The sequence below is a fragment of the Pieris napi genome, chromosome 5, assembly GCF_905475465.1.
Source record: "Pieris napi chromosome 5, ilPieNapi1.2, whole genome shotgun sequence".
NCBI lineage: Eukaryota > Metazoa > Arthropoda > Insecta > Lepidoptera > Pieridae > Pieris > Pieris napi.
Window position 1 is genome coordinate 391,334 of NC_062238.1, and position 20,659 is coordinate 411,992.

General features: G+C 33.2%; 2 protein-coding genes across 3 annotated transcripts; one reads left to right on the forward strand and one right to left on the reverse strand.

Moving 5' to 3' along the window:
* The first annotated feature begins 2,141 nt into the window (after positions 1 to 2,141).
* Positions 2,142 to 10,395, forward strand: LOC125049795 (solute carrier family 22 member 15-like). Of its 2 annotated transcripts, none has more exons than XM_047649254.1 (11): positions 2,142 to 2,380; positions 3,220 to 3,381; positions 5,221 to 5,380; positions 5,758 to 5,879; positions 6,212 to 6,453; positions 6,954 to 7,093; positions 7,388 to 7,511; positions 8,403 to 8,561; positions 8,976 to 9,094; positions 9,565 to 9,692; positions 9,920 to 10,395. In XM_047649254.1, exons 1-11 carry the CDS (start codon positions 2,326 to 2,328, stop codon positions 9,961 to 9,963), a joined length of 1,455 nt encoding a protein of 484 aa, XP_047505210.1. In that variant the 5' UTR covers positions 2,142 to 2,325; the 3' UTR covers positions 9,964 to 10,395. The 2 variants fall into 2 exon arrangements, with proteins under 2 accessions (XP_047505210.1, XP_047505209.1); XM_047649253.1 differs by having other exon boundaries at positions 2,144 to 2,380; positions 7,385 to 7,511.
* Positions 10,396 to 12,752: 2,357 nt separating this feature from the next.
* On the reverse strand, positions 12,753 to 20,409 carry LOC125049767 (putative transporter svop-1). The gene is made up of 11 exons (XM_047649213.1): positions 20,278 to 20,409; positions 18,509 to 18,670; positions 17,866 to 18,028; positions 17,048 to 17,169; positions 16,500 to 16,744; positions 16,096 to 16,247; positions 15,183 to 15,309; positions 14,900 to 15,034; positions 14,670 to 14,815; positions 13,839 to 13,966; positions 12,753 to 13,239 (listed from the first exon to the last, which is right to left on the reverse strand). Exons 1-11 carry the CDS (start codon positions 20,324 to 20,326, stop codon positions 13,190 to 13,192), a joined length of 1,479 nt encoding a protein of 492 aa, XP_047505169.1. The 5' UTR covers positions 20,327 to 20,409; the 3' UTR covers positions 12,753 to 13,189.
* Between the last annotated feature and the right edge of the window lie 250 nt (positions 20,410 to 20,659).

The following is a 20,659-nucleotide window of genomic DNA, read 5'->3' on the forward strand; positions in this document are numbered from 1 at the left end:
TCAACGCCAAGTATTTCGATGCTGGCTGTGGCTTTAAGAAGAGTGTCTTCGAAAAGAGGAGTAGCGACAAAGTTTGTGCCTACATGATTAATATAAATGCCTCGTTTCATTACAATACTCAGTAGTCTTTATAAGGATAAAGACATACTAATACCAAATAAGGTACAAGTTTGTTTCGATATTCATCGACATCTGCCCGAGAAATACCTGCCCGGCCAGTGTAAAGAGTATTTCTATTGCTAAGTTGCAACATATTATCATTGATATGCAGAAGAAACGGGGATAGAACACAGCCTTGTGGGACCTCAGCGTTCACGGGTTTAAGGTTGGAACATGGTCCATCGATGACGACCTTGATGCTCCGATCGGCCAGAATGCAGCCAAGTTTTACTTAACACGAAAATTGTGAGCAACTACAATCCACCTTCACTTGACATATTGAAACAAAATATCATAAATAGTGAAATGTAATTAATCTCTCCTCAGTCACGGTTTGATTCTGTGAAAATCTTAACATTTCACAGAAGGTGAGACTTTTCTCACCCGACTCTAAAGATCTCATAAATGCATCCGCGATGAATGGCATCCATATCACGAATGGCTGCATTCTGAAAGTATACTTTAATATATCAGATAATCAAATATTAAAGTCTTTACTTGTTTAAGCTATCGCGGAATATGCTTAAAAGGAGTATTTAGATTATTCTTACTACTTATTACTAATTTGTGTAAATTAAAGAAGAATAATTCTAAATAATTCTTTATTTATTTATTTCGTAATCCTACAGCTAACGTTTATTATATTTAATTAAAAAAACAATTATCCTAAACATATAGCCAAAGATGGAATACATAATATAAACAAAAAGGTTCAAATATTTGCAAAAGGAAAAAACTATACAAAACATAAAAATTATTCAATACAATTAAACTAAGTAATACCTTATTCATCTGTTGTCTAATGGTGTGTGTATGCACGTGAGGGTGTGTATGGGGTGTGGGGTGATTTTGCGCTATGTATCCATAGCGCAAAATCACCCCACTATTTGTTTAGGATAATTGTTTTTTTAATTAAATATAATAAACGTTAGCTGTAGGATTACGAAATAAATAAATAAAGAATTATTTAGAATTATTCTTCTTTAATTTACACAAATTAGTATAGATTTGTGTAATTGAAACCTGACAAGACAAAAAATAATGGTTTACTAATGTGTAAGTATTAAATTGGAGACCTAAATAATACTTAATTTAGTCTATCCACCTTCTAAATTGTCTTCCTCTTTTGCGTTGTATTGTAGCTTGGGCACTTGTGTAGTACTTTTATTATAAGGGTTTAAGGAAAGAAGCAAACGTCAAAGTATTTTATATTTTAAAAACTATTATAAAAGTAATCGTTACATTACTAGTGTACGTTATAGCTTTTCTTTTTTAATAAAGGAGATTATCAGTTTGAACTAATAATCTACTAGTGTGATTTAGATTTCCAAGCACGTATATTGCTATATTTGTATGTCTGTTCACAAATGTATAGGAAACTAAAAGTCACCGATAAGATTCTGTTTGATTCGAATCAGGTATATTCTAACGGTAAACGTTTAGTTTCATCACAATTTTCTTTTTGAATTCATATTTGATAAATTTGGTATATTTTTTTACTCAAAGACTATAAAGGCAAATGAAAATTGTTGACCTAATAATTTGTTTTCTTAATTGGCTTGTTCTTTCCATAACAAAATATATTAGTTGTCATTGAACTCACACAAAAGTACGTTTTGACATCTCCCATCACGCAGTACTTATAGGAGCGGAGCAATAATTATAAATGTCACTAAAACGGGAAATAGTAAACCTTATTGGGGACGGGTATGCGCTGTAAAAGGTTAAAAGTTATGCAAAAATGATGTCTGACCAAATTCTTACAAAGTTCTAAGTCTGTGGCGAAAGTTTTCTTATCCAAATAATAATCAACAACATATTTTATTTTGTACAAAATCGCCCTTGACATAATTTGCGTTCAATAAATGACTAAGAAGATATCATAGTATTAAAACGCCGCAGCAATGTAATAGTCAAAAACCACGCCGGATCAAGTACTTTCATAAGAACCAATTAATGTACTTTATATATTTTTATTCGATTAATCATTATACTAAAAAGTTCAAATATAGCGTGCGCTACATACTGTGTAGAAAAAAATTAACACGTAAGCCATTCCCACATTCAAAAGACTGGCCTTTTATAATTCACATTTCCATTCGTCAATTGTACCTCGCTCGATATACAAGTTTATTGCGGCCTTAGTTTAATAAAAATTAGATTAAAATGTCAAACGTAAAAGATGACGATCGAGATTTTGATGAAGCTCTTAATGTCACAGGTACGTTTATATATTTTACGGTAATTTTAATTAAAATATTATTTAAGTCTCCAAGTCAAGTATTTAAGTCTCCAAGTCAAGTTCAATATATATCTAATATATAAAAGTCTCGCGTCACAATGTTTGTTCCCATACTCCTCCGAAACGGCTCAACCGATTCTTATGGAATTTTGTATGCATATTCAGTAAGTCTGAGATCTACTATCTAGCTTTCAAACCCCTAAGTGATAAAGGGTGTCCACCCTAAAAAAAAGTTTTTATTTTTCATGATACAGCATACAAAAATACAATCCTTAATTTTCATCTACCTTTTACGATCAACCCCTATTTTTTATTTCTTAGTTAAGAACTTATAACTTGAACTCTGAGGTTTATATAGAGAAAAATCACAGAAAAACCTAAAAAGTTTTCATTCCGCATACCGAACAGTCTCTGGGGTAGCATAGCAAAATGTTCCATGTTGGTATGTACTCGTACTAAAAAGGTAGGCTAGGCATTAAGGAGAAACGGTGTTCACGGGGGCAGCTAGTATTATATATAGCGTACTCAGGCTTAGCTGGCACCCAATACATTTTTGTAGTATTTTGTACATTTTGAACCTAAGGACTCTAAAATTTACTACGTTTCTATATAAATCACTTACTTTTTGCTTTATAATTCTAAACTTTTTCTATTGTAATGGTCAAATCCGTCTATAATCAATGTAGTTAGTTAAAATAGCGTAATAAAATATATTACTTTTTTATGTTGAAATAGTTTATAATAACTTGCCTACCAACGCTCTTGGATGACTGTAGAATATGTTAGATACAAATGAAATTTTTATTTAATATTTTTAGGTCACGGACGATACAATAGAATGGTATTATTTTCTTGCTGTGTAACAATCGTCGCTGCTGCATTGGATATATTTGGATTCAGCGTCGTAGTAGCAGCTTCCAGATGTGAACTGGGGCTCACCACCAGTCAGGTTGGTGTGCTGGTGGGCTCGCCTTTCTACGGTAATATTCGGCTAAAATAAACATATCGTATTCAACCAATTAGAATTATAACAATTTTTGAGTGGGCATAGAAATTATTGAACCCTTACAGAAGGTAATTGCAGGTATGTCGGTAATATCTGCAATATCTACAAAAGGCAACATTTGTGGCATTTTATGTGATTTTATGGTCAGATGCGTGTACACTTGTTTATTTTTATATGTACATTTTAAACATTTAGATTTAATTTATTTCACAAACGATTTACGACATAATTTGAAAATCATGAAATACAATGAGATCACTAATAACTGTTATTGTAAGCAAATGTTTCCATTACCAAACCCTTCCAAGGCCATGAAGCTATTAACGATTTTTATCTATATGGAAATGGAACAATTGAGTACACATAAAATTTCACTTTTAATTACTAAATTAACATAATTTTCTAATTATAAAATGTTAATTTAGTATTTAATTGTAATAATATTAAAAACATTTAAATGTAGTAATTAATTGATAAAATTGCTAGTTCGGTTTTCTAATATAAAAAATATAAACAATATTCATTTATTAGTATTGGCACGTCAATTAGTAGATATGTATATATATGTATAGGTAGTAGGAGATTTTTGATTAAGATCTATTAGGTGATATTAATAATAATAATTAAAACTCTTTAACAATATATTTATGTTTACATTTATTCGAAGTTTTACAGCTTCTCTCGCCAATGAATAATCAGTTAAATAAAAATAAAAAATATGTTTATTATGGAACATAAGATACATGTATCACTTATTCCACGTCATTAAATTTGAATTTGTAGGCATCCCTACTCATCGGCAAAGAAGACAGAGGGTGTAGGCCGAGAGAAAAAGCCGGCGTAAAAAACTCTCGGTACTCTTTTAAAATAGCAAATCATCACAACACTTATATAATTAACTTCAATCCGGTAAAAAAGTGTTTTCTTTAAATGTTTTAATGTTTTTTTTCGTTTTTATTTTCTTGGGTGATGTAAACTCGTAATACTCATTTAACTTTCCAGAAATAGATAGAAATAACTATAAAGATAGATAGTTTTAGTTTATATTGTAATTCTACCAAATAATCATAAAAGTTAATGCGACAGTTTAAAAAAAAGAGTGGTCAATAGACAAACGTCATAATCTTTTCGCGAAAAGTGTGGTTATAATATATTATAACTTTCTAGACATTCGTCAAAATGTGTCATCGTAATGTGCAGTTACTGCGTCGTTGTTATGTTTAAAGAAAAACCAATCGAAAAACGCTTTTGCTCTCAAGTCTAGTTATATAAATTATTGATATATACATTTTGTTATTATTTACTATTTTCACTAAATACATAACAACAATGTTTAAATCGTCAAATAGAAAAAAAAATAAGCTTTCATTATATATCTTAATATATATAAATCTCGTGTCACAATGTTTGTCCTCAATGGACTCCGAAACTACCGAACCGATATCAATCAAATTTGCACACCATGTGCAGTTCGATCCAACTTGAGAGATAGGATAGTTTAAATCTCAAACTATAGTCGCAATTTTAATTTATTGCTAATTATTTGTCTGTTATTATTTGACAGTCACAAATCACAATTCTAACAGATGGCGCCGCACTGTGTTGAAAGTACCAACGTTTCACATAAGATACTATTTAACATCTGTGACAAAAACCTTAGCCACAGCAACGCTTGGCCGGTCTGCTAGTATAATTATATATATGTATTTGTAAATATCCTGAAAAAATAAATTTGCTTTTACGATTGTTCCCCGGAGCAAGCGATAGTAAGAGCATTATAGTCTAGTGCATAAATATCTGCTGTCTATTTCAGGTTTGGTCTTTTCATATCCCTGGGGTTATTTCGCTGACTCAAAAGGCCGAAGGACGGCAATAGTCCTCTCAACATCCGTTGGTTTCATATTTGGGGCTATTAGTAGCATTTCTGTCAATTGGGAAATGATGCTGGTGACGAAAGCGATTGGATCTTCATTGTGAGTGGTTTAATCTTAAATAAACATGCATCAAAACTACTACCTAACTACTACTAACGTTAGTTATATTGCAAAATTCCAAGTCACTTTTTATTTTGTGTAAAAACGAAATAATTTACAGGAATGACGCTTGAAAAACAGTACGATTGTTTTGATACAAAATTAAGAATATATACGTACAAGAGCTCACATTGAGCATACCTCACGACGGCCAAGTATTCTACTACTAGGTACTCTTTAACACACCTTTACTAGCTGTTACCTGCTCATAAACCACAATTAATGCTCTATAGTCGCATAGAATTGTCGTAGGCTCTTGGGTTATGAATACAAATATCTAATTGTTTCCCAAATGAAACTTTGAATTTAATTTACAGCACGCTTTCATTATTTATGCTGACTGTAACGTACCTCGGAGAAAGTGTGGGCTCGAAGAAAAGGAATCAATTCTTATTTATACTGAACACAATGAATATAGGTGGAGAAGTTGTATCATTTAGTAAGTTTTGATCACATCGTGCCATTCCTGTATGGCTTTCGGGCCCGTGCCCCAATTTTTTTTGCACTGAATAAACCCAATTAATAATAAAATAGCACTAAACTAAATAGCAGCGCGTTTTCATGGGTGGAAATCATCGCGTGATTAATGGACGACCATTAATACGCCAATAACGCCATCTGAATGTTTTTATTAGACAAGTACACCTAACTGATTAACTTTGTATGCTTTTTGGTGTCGTTGGTTTTTCAGTTCATAGACAAGCTAGCTCTCACGATGTTTTCCTATACTGTACGAGCACAATACTTACATGTTAAAATATAATATTACAGGTCTTGCGTATTTCATATTACCACTATCCGTAGCAATGTTCATACCTTGGATAGAGATCAGTTTTCGGTCTTGGAGGCTGTACACTCTTGTTATGTCCATTCCACTGGGCATCGGCGCTCTGATGATGCTTTTCCTGGAGGAAAGTCCAAAGTTTCTTATAGACAAAGGACAGAATGACAAGGCTATTGAAGTATTGACAAATATATTTGTGACCAATGGTGGAAACCGAGATGATTTTGTGGTGAGCATGCGTTTTGAACTTGAAAGTGATTGTTATGAAAATCGCAATTCATTAAGACATTCCTAATTTAAGAAGAAAGATTTTGGATATTTTCAAAGTCCAATTATTAAATTTAAAAAAAAAATGCTATTTTTCTTAACCACTACGCCACGGAGGCGGTGCAGTAAGTTATACTTATGATTTTATAAATTGAAAGAATTGAATCCTAAATATCTCCATTATTCTTAATAGGAAACAAAAACAGTTTAAATATTATAATAAAAAAAGTTGATATAAAATGACAACTACGACCATAGACCATCGTGTTTCTTGATTAAGTTTTGGGGCGAGTAAGTGACCTAGGCTTGTTTACTTTCAACGTAAGAGTAATTGTGAATTGCGCACACAAATCCATTGGTGCACAGATCGAAAGCTAAACCCCAGGGCTAGAGCAGCTCACCTTACCACTAGGCTAACTAAACTCTCACAGATATAATTACAACAAAGAAACGTCTTTACAGATAAAACCTCTAAATGTAAAACCGTATAACGATTCGTCTTTTTGTGTCAATTTTGTAAGACACGCGTCACCACTTTTTAAGCCACCACTGCTATGGAGATCTTTGCAGTTGTTCTACTTACTGTCTTTGGCTTGCGCTATGTATGTATAATATTTGAATTTTCTCTTTATGTATTTATTACTTGCGAACTGGTAGTAAATGTTAATTTACGATTAATTTAACTTGACGATTCAAAAGTGTACTTGGTTACCCACTTGAATAAAGATATTTTGAGTTTGAGTTTGAGTTTACATATAATAGTGATTAGAAAGCAATGTTAAATGCTTCTTTTTCACTGCAAGTAAAATAATTTAAAAAGTAGTATATATATTAATAAAAAACAATAAACATACACAACATGTTTTATAACTAACGTAATGTTTTGTTTTCAGAAGTAATGTATCGATTATGTGGTTACCAACTATGCTTGATATGGTGTTTAAATCAATCTCATCGGGAAGTAGTGATATAAGGTTTTGTGACGGATTCAACAATATATCACAACAACACAACGCTAATGTATGTACCCTGATATATTAACAATTAACAAAGTTTAATCAAAATATATATGTATGTTCGTCCGTCATTAGCGGGTTTAGTGGGCGTCATAATTATCGTACAATATTTAATTTAGATTTATTTTAACATTACAAGAAACACTTTAAGCTTAAATTATAACGAGCGGGTTCAAGGCACCGATCTCACTTTTATTCACAATCTACTCAACCACATATCACATGGACCCAACTGGCGCCAACGTCTCATCACCACAGTGCTCCGCCGAATACCCAACCAAAACTACCCTGCGATTCGTGAACGCACTGTCCAAAATCAAGATGGCGCGGGCGCCTCGATCCCACTCGAGGAATTGCTTGGCTCTGATTGGTCGTAACAGTATTCGTTAAGTAATGATTAATGATAATAACTGAACAAATCTAATCACAATAAATTATGATTCTTATAAGAAATATAATGTTCAATTATTAACCAAAGCAACAAGAAAATCAACGGTTAATTGACTCATCAGACCATTTCTGACATACACATGCGGGAGCTGTAGTGAATTTTTATTTGCTAAATTAATACTTTTGTTACACCATTGGTTACCTTTTTATTGATTAAATGTAAAGGTAAGTAGTTTGATTAAGAGACGAGACGGGTGGCCGGCAAACCTTGATCAGTTTTTCGTACGATGAAGAAAAATATCGTGTGAGAACCGCAATGTCTTAGGGCGAGATTCGGAGTTTAGACTTACCGCTTAGCATAACTCCCGTATGCCATAGTGCAACGGGTTTTCATTAAGTTACAATTTCGATGGATTACAACGGTTCTCTTTTCTCTCAGGCGTTCACTCTTTGCGTGAATTAACAGAACTAATTTCAGTTATTGAAACTATAATTTTCATTTCAGGTAACTTGCAATGATACGCTTTCGGAAGAGACATTAATTTCTGGCTTCTCTGTCAGTCTTTTTGTAGCTGTATTGAACTTGTCGGTTACAAAGTTTGCCTCATATCGACGCATTATTTTGATTTCTATATTTCTACTTGCTGGGTTTAGCTGTGTAATGGTAAAAATAATATCACATTGAGTTATTTTTAAATTTAAATAATTTAAATCTACTTTATGATACAATGCAATGTTTTTACGTCGTGGGTTTGCTCTCTGAGACTTTGGATTTTTCCTTTTATGTATGCAATCTTACTTGTAATTAAATTAACAACTGTTCTTACAGTAAAGAAAGACCTTGTGAGCAAAATGGGATGTCTTAGAAACCGATGTCACAATTTAATCACCTAACACTCAGTCTGAATCCTCCCAATATGTTCGCCTTCGAGAAAAACTTACAAAATCTGTATTGTTTTCAGAGCGAATCACCTAAATCCAAGACCAAAACACTTAAGTGTTGTAGCGCCACGACATTTCGTGTAAATGTTTTTATAATGGCTTTCTTAGTCGTAATCAACGTTGTATTGTGTTTCAGGTTTCAGTTTTAAGACAACCTTTGGCAAGTGTTGTGTTTTACACATTAATGCAAACAACGCTCGTGGGTATAGGGAGTATATCTACATATTTTGTCGATTTATATCCTACGTCTTGCAGGTAATTTTATTTATTTATATGTATAATTTTGGCTTATCACAATGTCTTTGATAACTTTGCTATTACATCCGTAAACAAAGTATATATAGTTACATAATCGCGCTCGGGAAAGCTTGTGTAAATATACGGTCTTTGTTATACGTGATAACAATATAATAAATAACTATTGACTTATACTTACTACTACTTATAGTGTGGGAGAGTATTTAGACCATAAGTTTTGACAACAATTATTTATAACTTAATTTATTATTTTGACATTTTGATAATTAATTAATATGAAATTTGCGTGCCTATTTTTGTATAGCTTCGTGCGTTTTTTCATCATTAATAAATCTGAATGTACCACTTTCTTTGAATATAAACGATTTTTTTAAATTTATTTGGTCCCATTTTATAACAATTTTATTTATAGTGGGCAACCCCAGTAGAGATTTAGGATTTTTATTAAAAATTGTTTTTTTTTTCAGGGGACTTGCAACGAGTCTAGGTTACATGGTAGCGCGATGCTTTTCACTGATCGGTACGACTTTAGTTGGAGCTGTCGGTAATAGCAACTGTGAAATGATCTTTTATGTGGCGGCGAGTGTAGCATTTTGTAAGTATATGGTCTCTCTTTCATATACTATTTAGACATTTTTAAGATTAAAAACCAACAGCAACAATACGTATTATGTGATCATTCCCATAGGATCATTTATTTCATTGTGTTATTTTGTTTTATCAAAGAGTCAAGCACTTCCATAAAGTTGTTTGTACTCCACAATCGTTCTATTTTTTGACTTTGTTTTGTAACAAAGACTTAATTTGCTAAACTTTTTTCAGCTGGAAGTCTGGTGTCACTGTCCTTACCATCAAATAAGAACTAAATTAATATTAAAGCCTAGCAGCCTGTTATACCTGTAAAATATATAATATTCAAAGGAGACTACGCGTATACGATCACTGCCTTGGCAATCTGAGAGTCCCTGAATACAACTCACAACTCATTTTACGAACAGAACTCTCTTCGTAACTCACCTCATTTTCGGAATCTCGTGGCATTCTGTCAAGAAATTTCATTTTACGGCTTGACTGTATATTTCGTGACAATTATCCTTAATCCTATTATCTTGTAAACAAAATATTTACTACTTTATTTGACAAAAATGAAATTGATTATATAAACGGGAAAGAACTACATGAAACATATTATGAGAGAACCTAGTTTAAATTGAAAATATGTAGATAAAAACACTAGTTTAATGAAGTGTATGCATATCCATTAAAAAAATGTCTAACCTAACAGACTGAAGATATAATGAGAATATGTTTTTATTCTTTCGTGACAAATTATTTACCTTACAATCCATCTGGCCTCTCTGTGCTATACGAAGCAAAGAGAGGATTATTTCAGTCTGAATTGGAAGGTGACCTGGAGCAAAGAGTATCGTGGATGAGTATTCCTCACCCCTCCAAAGAACCTGATATCAACTTTATAGCCTATAGAGAACAAGAGCGTCCTAGAACAGATGCACCGGCAGTAAAGATATATACGGACGGAAGTAAAGTAGACGAATTGGTCGGTGCCAGCGTTTCCTTATGGAAAAATGGTGCCGAATTCGAGACTTTTAAATTGAAACTATCTTCATGCTGTTCCGTGTATCAAGCTGAACTGGTGGCTCTTCTTAAAGCGACTCAAAGGATCCTTTGTCACCCAGAAACAACCTACGGCGTATATAGTGACTCCCGAAGTGCACTCGAAAGTGTTGCGGGTGGTCGCTCTTTCAATCCCCTTGTAGTTGAAATTCGTAAGAACATAAATAAAGCGCATTTACTCAACAAAAAAATTGATATTTTTTGGGTTAAAGCGCATTCGGGCATGGAGGGGAATGAAAGAGCAGACCAACTAGCAAAGGAAGCTGCGCATCTAGAAGAGGCGCCCGTGTACAATAAATTTCCCATATCGCATTTGAAGAACTGTCTACGTGGAAACACGATAGAAAAATGGAATCACAGATATCGAGACGGTGAAACAGCTGCAATAACCAAGTTATTCCTTCCAAATGTTGCTTCGGCCTTTTCGATAATTAAACAAATGAAACCAACGGGATTGATTACTCAGATGTTGACAGGCCACGGTGGCTTCTTGTCGTATCTTCACAGGTTCAGGGTTAGACAAAGTGCTGCCTGTCCTTGTGACGATGCAGCTGAAGAGACAGTGTTGCATGTTCTGACCGACTGTCCCATGTATGGATACGACAGGTATAACGCTGAGCAAGCTATGGGCATGAGGGTAACGGAGACGAGTTTGAAGGGAATAATGCTCAATGTTAGGTTGAGAGGCATCTTTTTGGGATTTGCTGTGAGGGTCATGCAGGGGGTTGTCAAAAGAAATAGGTAGTAGTAGAGTAGTAATATAGTAATAGAAAGTAAACATTCGGGTTACCAATACATTTATGTAAGCTTTTTAACACCTCCGACGACTATATAGTCGGGGAATAATCTGGAAACGTTTAAAAAAAAAAAAAAAAAAAAAATCCATCTGGCAACGAGGCCACTTAAAAGTAATTGAAAAAAATTAGTTTCTTTTTTTATTTACACATATTATTAGATTACGTGTTGTGTTTATAACTTTAAATTCGGAGTTTATGTTTACCACAGCCCGACAACTGATTAAAGCTGTAGTGTTTGTGGGGTACAGTCAAATTAAAAATATTAATTATGTCTCAGAACGAAACAAGGGATACCATATCATTTGGATATATTGTTACAATTTTAAGATTATCCTAGCTCAACAAAAATCTACCTATTGATTTGTAGACAAATACTTTTAATTAGATTATAAAAAAAAATGTCATTAAATGGATAAAATAAAAAGCTTAATAAGTACCTAAATTAAACATGTTACATAATGATGATATTTCATACATACAATGTGTACCTACCTACTTTTGTAAAACTACCTAGTAAAAATAAGAAATTATAATTCAACTTAAGGAACGGTCTAAGTTTCATCAGATTCGGTTCAGTAGTTTTTAAGATATATCTTTCTGGAGGGGTTTCATGTATAATATAGGTTTACATTTGATGTTATTGTTATACAAACATGATACCAAAACTTATCCAAATAAATACCGTGGAATGCATTACCTACAAGTATTTAATTTTGCCCTCAGCAGAGTTGGCTTCATCGGGCGACTCTCATCCCTGAAGTCGTAGGTTCGATCCCCCGGCTGTGCACCAATGGACATAGTTTCTATGTGCGTATTTAACATTCGCTCGTACGGTGAAGAAGGAGTGAGGAAACCGGCATGCCTTAGACCCAAAGAGTCGACGGCGTGTGTCAGGCATAGGAGACTGATCACCTCCTTGCCTAATAGATTGACAAATAATCATGAAACAAATAAAGAAATCAGAGACCCGGACCTAAACAGACTGTAGCACCAGCCAGATTTATTTTTTATTTAATTTTGCCCCCAACAGTACTGATTTGTATGAATATCTTTGAACATATCACCGTGGAGGAAGAATGTGTTTTCAGCCTCCAAAGGTAAGTGCAGCTACAATATCATAGTTTTCTATGTAATTCCGCAACAAAATAATGTTCAGGTATTTCGTCCGCCTTTCTTATATGTACAGGTTTCAATTTACCACGGGTTTAAAGAAAAAACAAGGACAACCAAAATGAAATTATTTATTTACAATAACTTTCTTAGTACTAATTAAATAACCATTGTTTCTACTTAAATAATTAATCATTACTTAAAACATCTTTGACGTATATATAGAAATTATCGTAAATCTAAATTTTAAATTCGCACACAGTTATAAAATAATAAGATTCATATTGCCAGACAAAATCTGTCATCATAGTCTGTCAATTTTATTGCCACTTAAATCTTGAAGATATGTTTAAAAATGTAACGCTTTCTTAAATAAATATTAGCTCGTGGAGAAGAGATCGATGGAGATACTTAAAGATATCAATCAATCTTGGATTAAATATATTTGGGACCTGGTACAATACCACAATACATGGCCCGCAATTTCACCCTTCAGTGTATTCTGTCATTTTCAAAACGCACGAGATATGCAACGTTAGTCTTCAATTGTTTATGGCTTTTTCTTGTCTGTTGGTAGAAGGAACGATATGAGGCCACCACCTGTAAGAGAGAATAGCTTAGGTATAATATATAATCTATAATGCCTTACCTGTAATTGGGCCCTAAAACAGAAGTGACAATGGGCGGGGCATATAGCAAGATGCAGAGAAAATAGGTGGACTTTAAAGGCAACTATACAGAAAGGACTAAGGGGAAGAAGGAGAACAGGGCACCCCAAACATAGGTGGATAGAAGACATAGTAGCAGAAGCGAATGGAGAAAGAAAGTCATGAAGGAAGCTAAAGAAGCCACGAGATATTTTACTAAGCTGGAGGAGGTCTTTATCTTTTGTGAAGGGGTTCCAATCAACGGTACTGAAGGAAGCTAGGATATTAGGAAATAGATAAAATGTGTATAACAAATCTAAGCTATATATTCTACTCTTGTAATTATTTATTACTATAACTGTAACATAAAAACCATAATAAAGGCTACACACAAAACTAGGTGCCCAGGTGCTAAGTGTAAACTGTGTCGTGTAAAGCTTTTACATGCGGTAAAGGAAAACATCGTAAGGAATGCATGTTTTAACACAAAAACTATGAAAAGGGAGTTATAAAACGAATCACATGCAATCTGATGCCGCTACATGTACTTACATAATGTTAAACCTCCAAAGAGGTAGAATGCTAATTCACAGTCGTAAGTCAGAAGCGACTTTAAGACATTAATCCCGATAGCTGAACTTCCACGTCCCACCATCAACGTCAGGCAAACAGCCATCGCTCTGAAATGCAAAATAGTTACTTTAGTGTTTAATACTTGAAAATTAAGATAATAAAAATTGTTATTAATATAGGCCCCAACTAATGTTTTTACTCGATTAACCGGCGTATGTTACGCCGGTACAATGAAACTAGCAAAGTAATAAAATGTGAGCCACTGTATTCAAGTTTACCACATCATACATAATACTATATCTACGGTATATGTTACAAGCTCTTAAAAAACAGTAAAATATATACAAAAAAAATACCGGTAATTTTTGTTAAGCAGAAAAATAAATTACCAACAAAACAGCACATTGAACTACTAGGTTGGTTTTTGCAGACGGAATTTGGAATGATATTAGACTTTTATATTTACATTTTAAAGAGATACAGAAGTGTAACTGCCTGTTTGCCATGGCTACGTCCTAGGTTCATTAGATATATTTAGGGTCTGTTTCAATATCTATGGATGAAGTACCAAATAGCTATGCAACACATACATTATTTGGAAGATAAATTGTGCTATTTGACATTTATCGGACTCATAACTTATGATGGACTTTATGTAACGAATAGCGCTATCTGACAGTCGTGAAATGCAACAATAGTGTTTATCCTACCAATAAGTAATGAATAGCTAATTTGGAACTTATGTAGAACTTATCCGTACATTATGAAAGAGGCCCTTATTATCTTGAAATACATGTAAACTATACATACTTGACATATGTGGGGTAGATGTCTACGGTGTATATTGATAGGAAACTGAAGTTGATCGCGCTAACTATGTACAATGTGAAGAGAATACCACTCATGATATAATTATGCAGGAAGTTAATACAAATCGCACACGTTCCGGACATCATCTGGAAGGTTACAATAATAATGTTAATGGAATGTAACTGTGTCTCTCGAATCCCATAAAAAATAATAAAAAAATGTAATTTTACCATAAATCCAATCAAAAGTCGCTTCTTTCCGAAAAGATTAACACTAGTACTAAAGATGGAATTTGCGACCGCCAAGAACAAACTTACACCAAACACTGATGTCATAGCGACGACATTCAAACTGCAATCATTGCTCTGAAAATTTAAATAATAATTTAACGCAAGTATAACGAAATTTAACGATAATAATTTCATAATTATCAACAGTTAAAATAGTGTGATACTGGTCAGCAAAAACTTCAGTTTTGCGAATAAAACGAGAAACGCTTTTAATTAATCTCACCTCAGTCACGGTTTGATTCTGTGAAAATCTTAACATTTCACAGAAGGTGAGACTTTTCTCACCCGACTCTAGAGATCGCATAAATGCATCCGCGATGAATGGCATCCATATCACGAATGGCTGCATTCTGAAAGGGTAGTTTATATACATCAGATAATTAAATATAAAAGTCTTGGCTTGTTTAAGCTATCGCGGAATATGCTTAAAAGGAGTATTTAGAATATCCATAGCGCTAAATCACGTGTATCATGAGCACAACCACATACACACCCTCATTTTTACACTAGCACACAACACTGCTGAATTAGGTAGGTATTACTTATTTAATCTAAATATATAAATTAAGAAAAAATCAATAAAGTTATATTTTATTTTCGTAAATATTTTAACCATTTTGTTTATTTATGTATTCTATCTTTGGCTATATGCGTAGTATAATTGTTTTTTACTGAATATAATAAATGTAAGCTGTTGGATAACGAATTAAATAAATAAAGAATCATTTAGAAATCTGTTCTTAAAAGATGAATCGCCCATCATCTACTCATACAGTATTATGTATTTTATTTCTTGATTGCAGATAGTTCTGTAACGTGAATATTGATATTCTTAAGGTGTATATTAACTAAAACTCAAAATCTTTAATTAACACAAATTAGTACAGATTTGTGTAATTAATACCTGACAAGACGCTGATTGTAATGAAGCCAAATAAACAATTTGCTTTCGTAAATATTTATTGATTTTTCTCACATGTTGCTAAGGCAGATCAGACTAAACTTGAAATTGTACTAAATATTGTTTTGTGCGTAGTTAAACTATAACTACTACCTAATAGAAATATATTTACAATTATATAGTCGGGTACCGTGGGTTGAATCTAGAATTATTTAGATAGACGCAGGAAACTTACCCAACATAAGCTATAACAAATAGCGTCGAAAGAAGCAATGTACTTCTCAGTAGAGGCGGTTTAAACATTGGAAGCGTTTGCGAAGCGAAAGAAGCCCACAAACTGTCACATTTTGACTGGACACTCTCTTCATTCAATGTCACGTATTGGACCTAAAATGTTATTTTAAAGTTACGAATCATATTTCTGTTTTTCACTTATTAAGAAAGTTGAGGACTATCTTACATCATAGCAACTTTTACGGACCGCGCGCATTTTTGGTATCATCGCACCACCAATATGAATAGCAATTAAGTATTATTTATCGATAAAGTTGCCATTCATGTAAAACTTCAAAGTGAAGCCTAGTTCTTGTCTAGGGATAACATACGAGTATGTGTCATATAAGTAAATAAACGGCTTACTTCATACTCGTCCTGACTCTTTCCGGTGTTGATCACAAATATAGCTCTCAGCACGTTAAGAGCCTCATCATCTTTTCCCTCCTTAAGCAGGTATCTAGGGCTTTCATATATGAAAAAGATGCTTATTGCACTGACAACACACGGTAAACAGAAGATAAAGTTCAAAAGCCTCCAAGACTCCATGGATATCGCCAAAAAGGGGACATAGTAAGAGAAATTCAACCGCAAAACTGGTATCGACAAAACTGAAAAGAAACGTTTATTTTGTTCATTACGATATTTCGCTACATGCATCTGACGAAAGGTCCTATATCTATAATACCAATAGTAATTAGTAGGAAACATAATTAATTAATTCTATGGAATACGCATTTACAGCTACAGCTACAAACCACAGCGGTTTTCTAATGTAACTTATTATGATTGTATGTATTATATTATTTTGTAAAATAAAGAAATTTAAAAAAAGAAGCTACTTTTAGTAATTAAATAAAATATTATAGTCTATATTATAACAAATTCGCACAATCTTATGTGATTAAACTTACGAGCCATAATTCCTGATCCCAAAAATAACTGCGTGTTAAGGAACGCTATAATGATCGACCTCTTGTTCTGTGGTGTTGTTTCTCCCAGCAACGTAATTACTAAAGGGTAACAACCTGCTAGTCTGAAAATAAATATGTATTAAAAAAGACGCAATCTTGGCCTAGTGGCTTCAGCGTGCGACTTTCATCCATAAAGATCCATCTATCCGACCCCGGCTGTGTACCAATGGACTTTCCGTCTATACGCATCTAACACTCGCTGGTACGGTGAAAACAAAAATCGGCGACATGTGTCAGATAACATTTGTTTTGGCTTTCTATATTGTCTAAGTGTTTTGTTTTATATTATGTATGCTAGCTGTAAGATTAATAATAAATAAATACATAAAAGAATAAAAAAATTAATAGAAAAATCGCATTCCATCTGAGACCCATTTAGAGTTATAGCGCCACTGGACTATCATTTTTATTATTTCCGATACTATTGGGCAATGTATAAAGATAACTGCTAAGTATTTATTAAAATTCAATGTTCTGTTAATATCCAGTTGTTCAAGCATAAGTGAGGACATATTTAAAAAAAACACAACTTTGAATTAAAATATGACTATGTTGTCATACATGAAATTAATGTTAGATCGGATTACGCCGGCTTCATTACAAATTTAATCTAGTAAATAATTATGTTTTACTAGTAGTCTGTCTCAACCTCGCCCGGATTGTAATTTCTTTTATAATATATATTCTATAGCCTATGTTACAGATAATGTAGAATACTAATGATAAAGAGGTTTTTAAATAATATTTGAAATATATACCCGGCCGATGATATAAATTTAAGAACAGCGAGAACGATCCAATTCATTGAGAAAGTAGCAAGAAATCCTGCGCAGAATCCAAATACCATGGACCAGAGAAGAGTCTTCCGTCGACCTTTTGTATCAGCTAGGTAGCCCCATATGTGAGAAGTTGCAATTATACCTGAAAAGCATATAATACTGGCTGGAGTTCATCTTCGTGAGAAATATATAGACGTCGTGGACTTACAAATAACAATTCTATCCGATATCAAGAACATCTCATGTAGGTGATATCTGCATTCTGCATAGTGGCCGGTGTAGGGTTAGAAAAAAATGTGTTTAACTTGCCAATCTTAATTTAAACAAACTTATTTGTCTCGGGTGACATCCTTATCTCTACATAAAATGTACTTACGTAATAAGATTTATTTTAGCATTTGTTATTTGATAAGATTTTTGTTATTCAAATAAACTAGTGCAAATTAGTTGTTACTTATTATATATATTCCGCATTTGCCCTTACTTAATACTGGTTTTGATATATATGTAAACTATATTGTGGTCAGAAGAGAACCTTCGGTTTATAAATAGAAAAATAATATTTAAGAAATGGAACACGACGTCATACATCTCACTATGCAAGAAATGAATTGAAACCAACCAATCAAAGGCATCCCAGCTATCAAGCCTTGCTGAAACACGGTGGTGTTAAGCTCGCAGGCACTAGCCGGTACCAGATATGACACTGAAAACACCTCAAAAGTCATCCCCGTCACCACCAATACGCTCAGTAAGAACATCAGCAGATTAAACTTGCCGAGACCTGGAAATGTACATTTGTTTAGTTTTTGAAGTTAGTTATTGCTAAAGATTTATCTACAAAATCGTAAACACCAAAATGTCAGGCTTTTTTCAACAGTTCGTCTTGGTAATTATTCTTCTAAAGATCTTATCACGATACGATATGACGAATTACTCCGTAAAGATAAAATAAATTTGAATTTTATCATCGCTTAAAATGATCTTATAGGACATTAGTGTGTCTGTACCTATGACAATGTTTTTCATGTCTCTGTATTAGAACATTATTATAATTGTACGAATATAAGGTTATGGGTATGGTGTATATGTGTATAAAGTGTATATTGTATACGAATAATAATATACGCCGTAACAAAAGTGTCGTCAGAGAAATTTTTTAAACAGAAGTTTTTGTAAATGTATTATTATTACTCCTTTAGTCTCTTATATAATTATGTGAACATATGAAAGAGTAATTCAGTAGTAGATAAAGCTTTAATGGGTAAATATAGATTATATTTAATTATAAATGACTTGAGAAGCGAGTAATTTATATATTATAATTACATTGAAATAATAACACATCCCAGGTAACATTTGGCCGTGACATTGATTCGTTCATAATCTAAATGTAAGCATAGTAAAAATAGATTGTCAGCTATGATTGATTGCTGTTAATAAATATTTTAAATACCGTATTTAATTTTTTAATTAAAAAATTTAGTTAACAAAATAAAAATATATTAGTGATCATTTGTGATTAATAAACATTAAGATATGATACAAATAATAATAAAAAAACACAAGTAAACAATGTTTTTATATTTTTTTTATACATGTGTCTTTACTAAGACATCATGGAACATTACAATTTACAATCTAGCCTAATTTAAGACTAATAAGTAATTAAAGTAAATGTATTGGTAATTAATATTAATTACTAATAATTCAAGTTATGTTAATGACAATAAAATGTTAAAGAACCGTAGTTAGAAAGTAGTTAGTAATTAGAAATAATTGTTTTAATGGAATAAAAGAAGGTCATCACGAGGTATTTACATTTATGTAATATAAAGCAGTTATTAAATTGTAGGATACTTCTTTTTTGAATGGGATCTTGCTGTTGGCCTTAAGGGCCTATAGCTCAGCTCGGGCTGTTTTGGCGAGCGTAGCTCGGCCTGAATGGGCGTTTTTGGTCGGATGCAGGCCTTGTACAGTGTCACCTTGTGTCTAAGGGACATGTGACTCCTTTTATTTAGGAGGAAATGGAGGCGAGAGAGGACAAAAGAGGCCTTCTTGCGAACGGCGGCTATATGCTTACGGAAAGACATGCCGCTATCGAGCGTGACTCCTTGACGGACTTTTGCCAAGGGATGGCTTGTTCGTATAGGGTTACCTCTTTTTTGAGGCGGAATTTTTCCCGAGAATGCGAGAGCTCCGGGGTTGCCCCTGGCAAAAAGAACTGCGACGCTTTTCTCGGGATTTATTTGGAAGCCCCATTTCCGAAACCATTCGCCTAGTAGTAGTTGCGGTCTGGAGTCTGTCCACGATGACACCTCGGTCGTGTAGGATACTAATATATGTCTTAATTTATACATACAAATAATTATTTCTCTTAAATATACGCACCTGTCATGGACAAAGCCTCCTCGAAGGCTATCGTATTTATTTTCGCCATGTCGCGGTCGCACGCACAATTCACTCTAGTACGAGTATTACCAACCACATGTCACTAACACTCGCGAATAATGTAACTTTTTGCGTTTTATAACATATTCTTATCAATTTGTAAGCAAGTGTATTATGAGTAGTGTTGACGACAGGTTTTTGCTAGTTCATTATTTAATGTTTATTTAACTTTTAGTTAAGAAATTTAATAAACGTTTAAGGAGACAATTGGAAGTAAATATAAAAGGTTCGCACCTTATTCCTTTTTTTTAAGTGTACTTTCAGTGAACTGTGGTTGATACAATCTAGCGTTAACATTGATTTTTATAAAATTTCGGGTATT

Bases quoted from the DNA above. Each gene is read 5' to 3' on its own strand.
- LOC125049767 (XM_047649213.1), bottom strand. From the start codon at position 20,326: ATGGCGAAAATAAATACGATAGCCTTCGAGGAGGCTTTGTCCATGACA. The intron at 15,310-16,095 runs GTAAGTTTCCTG...CTACCCTTTCAG, and splicing joins TTTGTTATAGCTTATGTTGG to AATGCAGCCATTCGTGATAT. The intron at 15,035-15,182 runs GTGAGATTAATT...TTAAATTTTCAG, and splicing joins AGAATCAAACCGTGACTGAG to AGCAATGATTGCAGTTTGAA.
- LOC125049795 (XM_047649253.1), top strand. From the start codon at position 2,326: ATGTCAAACGTAAAAGATGACGATCGAGATTTTGATGAAGCTCTTAAT. The intron at 5,880-6,211 runs GTAAGTTTTGAT...ATAATATTACAG, and splicing joins TGGAGAAGTTGTATCATTTA to GTCTTGCGTATTTCATATTA. The intron at 8,562-8,975 runs GTAAAAATAATA...ATTGTGTTTCAG, and splicing joins CTGGGTTTAGCTGTGTAATG to GTTTCAGTTTTAAGACAACC.